At 38.5% G+C, this 8,124-nt stretch overlaps 1 protein-coding gene across 1 annotated transcript; it reads right to left on the minus strand.

Moving 5' to 3' along the window:
- Positions 1-244: 244 nt before the first annotated feature.
- Positions 245-3,178, minus strand: LOC149194753 (long-chain-alcohol oxidase FAO4A-like). The gene is made up of 3 exons (XM_089405157.1): positions 2,876-3,178; positions 2,308-2,577; positions 245-2,220 (listed from the first exon to the last, which is right to left on the minus strand). The coding sequence occupies exons 1-3, from the start codon at positions 3,050-3,052 to the stop codon at positions 466-468; spliced, it is 2,202 nt and encodes a 733-aa protein (XP_089261283.1). The 5' UTR covers positions 3,053-3,178; the 3' UTR covers positions 245-465.
- Between the last annotated feature and the right edge of the window lie 4,946 nt (positions 3,179-8,124).

The raw sequence follows: 8,124 nt of genomic DNA on the forward strand, positions 1-8,124 counted from the left end.
CGAACCGACTAATATTATTTAATCATAAAAGTTCGTACCTTTTACCTAACACATTTGATTCGGTCTTTTCCAGAATGAGTCCCGAAACTATTATAAAGAAACTAATTTATCAGGAGTTTGGTCTTAACGAACGTTGATCATCATCAAACATGCGTGGAAAAAGTTTACATTTCTTTACATAAAATTTATTTAAAAATATATAAGTCGTTGATCATCATCATCAAACAGGTGGAAAAAGTTTACATTTCTTTTACATAAAATTTATTTAAAAATATTTCACTTATATAAAACGGACGGATGATAACTTTTACACGTGATAAAAGGAAAAAGGGCAAAAAAACCTCTGAAGCACCCTGAAAAGCGAGCCATGCATTAAAAACTTTGCCCCCTTTTTCCATACATTTGACGCTTGCTATATCCACTGAATAAACACAAGTCCCAAGTAGAGCTTAGCTCAGGAAAATTTCAGGCTGTTTTCCCAAGGGTTTCACTGTTTAGGTAATCCACAACGTTTTGGGCAGTGCAGAAGGCGATTGACTGAATTGTAATCATAGGGTTGGTACCACTGGCAGTGGGAAACACACTACCATCTCCCAAATAAAGTCCCTCCATCTCCCAGCTCTCGCACATTTCATCAACTACACCATCTCCCTCCTTCGCACCCATTCTACAGCTCCCCATCTGATGCGCCGAATACAACGGCGCTCCATCTTCATTTACAACTCGATCCACATAATCCTCAAATTCTGAATCATTCCCGTTTACCTTGAAGCTCTCCACTTGCTGGTGGTGGCTGCCGACCTCGGCAGCGCCCGCAGCGACGAGCACGCGCAACGCCTTTTCAACGCCTGCCCTCGCCCTCGTCTCATCGTCGTTTCTTAATTTGTAATGAATGTTGAGACTCCCGTCGCTGTTCGTTCCCACGGTGCCGCTGCCGCTGTCGCGAAGAAGAACGATTAGACTACATGTTCGAGAGTATTTCGCCATGCTTTCTTTATAGCTGGAACCAGACTTCCACGGGATTGCAGCGGCGAATGTGCCCGGGTGCAGGATAGGGGTCTGGATGAGAGCCCCGTAACCCGATGTTTGCCAATTTGCGGCTTTGTTTGAGAAAGCTGTCATTATTGCTCCTTCGTAGCAGCTTCCCTCGGGGGCGGTTCCCTGCGGGAAATATCCCCACACGATTTGAACAGGGTGCAAGTGCAGGTTCTTGCCTATGTGTGGATTCTTCAGTCCGCTTCTCTGCAGCAACAGAGGGGTTTGTAATGACCCACAGGCCACCACCGTGGTTCTGGACTTGATGATTAAATGTCTATCTTCGTTGCCCCCAATTTTCGCTACGACTCCGATTGCTTTTCTAGGCTTCCCGCGTGTGCCATCGCTGTGCAAAATTCGTTGCGCGTGGCACCGGGTAAGGATAACGGCCCCGGCCTTCGCAGCGTCTACCAGCCACGTTTCAGAAGTCCCCTGTTTCATGCCCCTTCTGCAGCCGAAGGTGCACCACCCGCAATAGTGGTCAGGTGTTGCGTTGATAGGGATGTTTGCCACATGGTATCCCAGCTTTTCGCAGCCTGTTCGTAGTACTGTGTTCTGGAAATTTTCTCTGTTGATTTCCGCTTGTACGCCCAATCGCTTGCAGACCTCATCCATGGCATCTCGGTACCTCTCGCTGCCGAATAACGGAAGATTGAGGTCTTCATTCCACTCGCGGAGGACGTGCTCTGGAGTTCGAAACGAAGCAGACCAGTTTATTGCGGATCCACCGCCGACAGTGGATCCGGCCATTACAATCATCCTCTGATCGTCTGTAGTGAGTAGCTTTCCCTCTTCATAGAGGTCTCTTATGGCTTCTCGTTCAAGAAGCGGCAACTCATGCCGAGCTATGTAACTTCCTTTTTCCAGAATTACTACTTTGAATCCGGCTTTTGCCAACACCGCCGCTGCTACTCCTCCCCCAGACCCTGAACCGACAATGACTACGTCACATTCCAAGACGTGGTCACTTGATTTTGCGTCTGCTGCGTTGGCGAAATATGAATCAACTGTTAAATTGAATGCGCGATTCTTGAGTGCCATGTCCAGATCTTCTTTTGAGAGCCCAGACACGTCTATTACTGAATCCTCCAGCGGCTTGGGTGTGAGTGTGGCGCTCATGGCAACTGGATCAGGTCCACAGTATCCGATGGCTTTCCAGAAAGGATTATGTCCACTCCCGTTCACCTGTGAACAAAACAATATAAAAGCCTTGAAGAATCCGGAATTTAAAGAATTCAGATATGCCGGAATTTAAAGAATCCGGGATCTTACCCTGGTGAAATGATTCCACGCGACGCTGTTCTTGAAAGCTTTGAAAATGGTCCGGAAGAAGGAAAGGGAACTTGTAGACCAGCTCTGAAGAACCTGCTCCCGTGCTTCTAAACTCAAATCTCCAAATCTTTTTACAAACGGAAATTCTCTCGCCAACGCCAGCTTGCCTGCAAGTAAGAACGTTCCCAGAGGTGTGGAGAGTAACCACAGTATTTTCTTTATCATATGCACTTCTGCAGGTCTGAATATTTGTTGCATCGTTCCTCCAACCTGCCAGAAAAAAATGATGTTTCTTTCAGCTCACAAACACATATCTAACAAGAATCGGTTAGAAATTTCAGATATTGTTACAGTGACATTAGAATCTACGTTTCCTGTTTCAGTGGAACTACGTTTCTATACGAATTGAGCTCCAGTTTAAATTAACCCAAATCTCCAAATCCTCATCAAAGTCCCGAAACAACAAAGATTCAAGTACCATAACTGAATTTAACACTATTTCAAAAAATATTCTGTCAAATTCCAAAAGATTTCTTAATTGACAAAGCTAAGTTGTGAACTGGCTCACCTCTGAAGGGCTGCAGCCATCTGGAGTTGAAGCCCGATAAAATTCACAAACTTCCATCCTGCTCTGGTCATCGAGTACAAGGCCACTTGCTTCTAAGGGCAGCGAAGGGAAAAACGTTGTCGAGAGCGCTCCAAGGCTTTCAATTTCACATGAACTAAAACCGTTTAGAGATTCCATTTCTCCTGCACCCTGAGAAGCCTCACAGAATTGAAATGATTTTCCTTCTCAGGGCGGAGAATGCAATTATTAACCAGTGGCCGCGCTTTTCTCCTTTAATAAGGAAGTCGACTCACGCGTCGTCCCTTTTTAGTCGACGCAAAAAATAATGAAATGAAAACTCACGGGTTAGCGGTCGCCATTGGTGGGCGGGCGGTCGCCATTGGTGGGCGGAATCCCAGAGTGGACTGTGGCCCGCCCCCCTACTTTGAAAAATCAGATGCCAGGAATATCTGGGGTCATCCGTTCTGGGTGAGAGAAACCGTAATAAAAAAAGAAGAGTTCGTTGATGTCGCGATTTAAATGGATTAGATTTTAAATATAATTTTTTTCCGAGTTCGCTCATGTCGCTAGTTAAATTGGTTAAACTTTAAATATATATTTTTTGAAAGGTGTATTATAGTTCTTAGGTATTATTTTGTATTATTCTTTCCTATTAATGTGTTCCATGATATGAATTTCTTTTATATTAATATTATTAATGTAATTATAAAAACAGTAAATTAAAATTATTTAGTCAATTTAATATTTTAATGATTTTTTTATAATTATAAATATATTATAAAATATATATATATAAGCTAATTATTTTAAAAAATAATAAAATAATTTAACTGAATATTTAATTAGTCTAAAAAAAATTGCGTTCTGAAATTGCTTACCATAATAACCAGAATTATAAAACATATATAATTTTTTTAAACAAAAAAAACACTTCTCAGCAAGAATTCTAAAACATATATAATTTTTTTAATCAAAACAAAACTAACGGTAAATAATTTCAATTTATAGAAGGGCGCGTCGATTCTGAAACCAGTTGCGACGGGACTCCAAGAAAAATTAACACAGCAAAATACGCCCGCTCTTTTCGAAAATAAGGTTAAAATCACGGAGGTTCTTTTTGAGTTCTTTTTTTTAATTCGGGTGAAGTTATTTTTGAAATAGATTTTCTACAAGGAGGTTATAAAATTTATAAGAGTTGTTTATTAAGGAGCCATATCAAAGTCACTCAGGTTCTTTTTGAGTTCTCTTTTTTAATTCGGGTGAAGTTATTTTTGAGAAGGAATTTCTACCAGGTGGTTATAAAATTTATAAGGACTGTTTATTAAGGAGCTATATTAAAGGAAAATTTTTTAAACCAAAGTGCATGGTATAATAAGAGGTTTAAGGAGGAATATTAAAGGATTTTTTTAAAACCAAAAGTGCATGGTATAATAAAAGGTTTATGGTTAAAGAGTATTGTGACAGAATTTTGTGGATATATATATTTTTTTCGGAAACTTTATTCAAGAAAAGAGTTTAGGTTATTTGCAAAAGTTTGTTAGTCTACAAAATTATTTGGTTTTTTGTCAAGCATGATAGTGTTTTAGGTGAAGATTGTGCCTTAGGGGGCGCATATTGAAAATTATATTTTTTTGGAGGGCGATATGGAAGACAACCTCATGCAATTAGAAAAGTAGCTATAAGAAAACGAATGACTTCAGCCATGGGTCATAAAGTGCGATTGAAGAAGACTAAGAAAGGGAATCAAAAAGAAGAGGCAGAGATTGTTGTCATGGTTAGAGAGGTTCAGGCTGTAGCCGAGGAATTGAGAAGTTTAGCAGAAGACAAAGAAGAAATCGAGGGTGATTGGTGTAGCTTTGATCTGCTACCACCTCCTATGTTTACAGGTAAATATTTTGATCATTGGGTTATCAAGATATTAACTTTTCTTCGAGCTAAATAGATAATTGAGTACGAGTCTAATAACCCATATGATGAAGTATGCTGTGCTTTAGCATTGAATTTTATAAAATGGTCATTGGATGACAAGTGTTTGTGTAAGGTAGCAAAAGCTGCAACTTCCGAGGAAGCATGGAAGTTCTTGGAAGTAGAGTTTGGTGCAAGGGGGAGTGACATCCAACATCAAGTTATGTCACAAGCAAAGAATTCAACCGCATATCTGAGAGTATATAAGCAAGAATCTGAGAGGAAAACAGAGCTTGGAGAACCCCACTCAAAAGTGGATGATGGTTGTCAAGACCATAAAATTGAAACCCATTATGAAGAATTCATATGGATGAAGAAGGTGCAACAAATATTGCGAAGAGAGAAGCTAAAGCCTTTGTGTGTGAAGCAGAGCAAGAGCTGATAAATGCTCAAGGAATCCACTGTAACGTGGATGGTGAATCCCACTGTGATGAGACACATGTGAATGATGATTGCAAAGTGAGATGTGAATTGGTGAATCCAGCCGCAGCTCATGGATTTGATGAAGTTGAAATTGTCGATGAAATTGACAATAAGCACATGCATGCCCAGATATTCCACCATAGTGTGGATGAACATTATGTTGATGATATGTGTGCTTTCTTTTTTGAAACAGAGATTGATTGTGGCAATATGGTAAGCGCAATGTTTGATGAAACATTGAAGGTCAAAGTTGCCACTGTAGCAGCAAGATATGAAGCAGTATGTGATCTAGCAGCAGCTAATAATCAAGAACAAGATAAAGTGACTGAAGAGTTTTTTATGAGAATATCCACTCACCACATAATAGTGGAAGATAGTTTCAGTGAAGTTGAAAAGAAGGCAGAGAAGGAAGAGGTGGAGCAGGAAGCTCTCATTGAAGAGAATAATAAAGATGTTTTTAACATTGTTTTTGAATATTCACGTGTTCAAAATAGCATGGGAGAAAAACTTGAAAACAAGGTTGTTAATATATTTGATTCAGATTTGAAGCTCATTGAACAATGGATTCAAAAACGAATAGAACAAATTGAAGCGAGTCTTAGAGTAGTAGCTGGAATAAAATAATTGAATGAAATGGTGAATAATGATCTTGAGTGTGCAGATTATAGGAAATAATCAACAGTACCTGATGATGAAAGTGAAAATAATGATATGGATGTTTCTAAAGACAAATATGAATGCATTGATACCATTTTTCAACAATGGAGTCAAGAAGAGATAAGATTTTGCTATCAAAAAATATGGCAGAAAGAAAGTCAAGAATATGAAGAGCAAGAAGAAAAGAAAATAAGACAGTTTGAAGACGCAATGTTGTGGCAGTAGTGCATGGTTGAACAAATATTTGAAGAGGAAGGTGTAGTAGACAACATCAAATTGTGTTTCAACACAAATTCAAGAAAACTCAAAGAAAAATTATAGCAGCAACAAGTAAATAAATATGAATCCTACAACAAGGACCCACAACAGAGGATGAAGCAATTTCGAGGATTTAAAATTTGGAAGAAGAGAAAAATAAAATGCAAAATTGTGAAAGTCTTGAGCCATTGTAAGCCTAGCTAAGGCATAGACCAACAAGCATGTTTGAGTGATAATTGAGTCAATTTCTATTATAATCCTAACAGACATAGTTGCATCATGTTGAGTTATGTTGAGTCATACGGTCGTAATTAAGGGGGAGTGTTAGAAATAGTAATTACTCCCGCATGAGGAGTTGGCTAAAATTAGAGAATCAGTTAACTGAGAGTTAATCATTGAGCATTGAGTCAAGTCGAGTGATGGATGAAGAGTTAAGTGTAGTCCATATTTGGAGTGTGAGTTAACTGAGTTAAATGTGTATGCATGTCAAAATATTTTAGGCAAGTCGCTAGTTGGAAAAGGTTCAATAACCTTCATAGGGTTCATTGTAAGAATCAAGGTTTGTGTGATCAATAGAAGAGCGTAGCTCGTGTGTTTTCTGTGTGACTTTATGTTTTTGTCTCCTCTACGATTGCAACAGATATAGGTAGGTCGATTATGAAACAATTGTTTTCTAGAGATTTTTTGTGTCGATTCTGAAATAGTCATAATGCCTTGAGGCTAATGAAGGGCATGTCGATTTTCAAACAGTTGTTTCATCTCTGGCGATTTTTTGTGTCAATTCTGAAATAATCATAATGCCCTGAGGCCAACAAAGTGATTTGGGCAAATGAATTTTGTTCATCCACATTCTCTGAAACTTGATTCAAATCCCTTGCATGAGATCAAAACCTCCCACAATACCTATAGATCATGCGGCTCTTGATAGCGAATCAACGAAAACTCATCCCGAGGCAAATTGGGGGTCGTTGAAGGTTTCTATTGACAAAATCTGAACATCTAGAAGTTGAGAAAGGCTCCTTGTAGGGATTTCCAAACAACCGGAAGGGTTTCTTTAGAAGTATCAAAGTCAATTGGAGGCAAAGTACTCTTTCAAACATATGCGGTGATTTTATTTGAGGTATGGTAATTTGGTACAATACCACTATGGTGCAGCCTCGCATTGGTTTTGTGACACTCAATACAACTCTGGCAAGCACATCATTCCCACTTACCCTCCTTATTAAGTTTTTCTTATTTACACTATGAGTACTCCCCCTCAAATTTGTAAGCCCCCCCCTCTAGCAAAGAGAGACAATGTAAAATTACCCTAGAGGGTCTTTATGAGTACATTGAATCTTTAGAGCGATGAAAAGAAGAAAGAAAATAATTTTAAACTAGAATTAACTACAATGCATGACAACAATGAAAAATCATTAGAAAATAAAATAATCACACTCGAGACTGAGCTCCAAGGAATGAAAGGTAGAATTGAAGAAATAGAATATAGAAAACAAGCAATGGTTAAAGAAAATGGCACCTTGAAAAGTGAGATTAAAAATCTAAAAGAACAACTACATAATAACTCAACCCTAAATAACAAAGAGAATAAATAGCTATTAAGACCCATAAAAAAAGAAATTAATAAACTAGTTGTACTCGACCATGAATGCCACAAAAGAGCCTTATACCTTATATTTGTTGGTATAGAAGAACAAAACAATGAAGACACATTAGAAATAGTTAAAGAAAAATTAAAAACAAAATCTCAAATTCAAACAACTTATCTCACAGAAGCAATAAGGGTAGGAAAGATACTTGAGCATAAACACAGACTAATTCATGTCAAGGTTAGTTGTAATGACCATAAATTAGATATACTCAAGAAATCCCCAAGCATAAAAGGAACATGAATATTTATAAATGAAGATCTCATTCCAGAAGACCAAGCTGAGCTTAGGAAAGAA

The sequence above is a fragment of the Pinus tabuliformis genome, chromosome 2_2 (assembly GCF_031772625.1).
Source record: "Pinus tabuliformis cultivar Carrire ecotype Pingquan chromosome 2_2, CPIR1, whole genome shotgun sequence".
Classification (NCBI taxonomy): Eukaryota; Viridiplantae; Streptophyta; class Pinopsida; order Pinales; family Pinaceae; genus Pinus; species Pinus tabuliformis.

What these genes read in the sequence shown, in the direction of transcription:
- LOC149194753 (XM_089405157.1), bottom strand. Translation starts at nt 3,052, where the DNA reads ATGGAATCTCTAAACGGTTTTAGTTCATGTGAAATTGAAAGCCTTGGA. An exon ending in ATGGCTGCAGCCCTTCAGAG is followed by an intron (nt 2,578 to 2,875) that starts GTGAGCCAGTTC and finishes TTTTTCTGGCAG; the next exon opens with GTTGGAGGAACGATGCAACA. An exon ending in CGTGGAATCATTTCACCAGG is followed by an intron (nt 2,221 to 2,307) that starts GTAAGATCCCGG and finishes TTTTGTTCACAG; the next exon opens with GTGAACGGGAGTGGACATAA.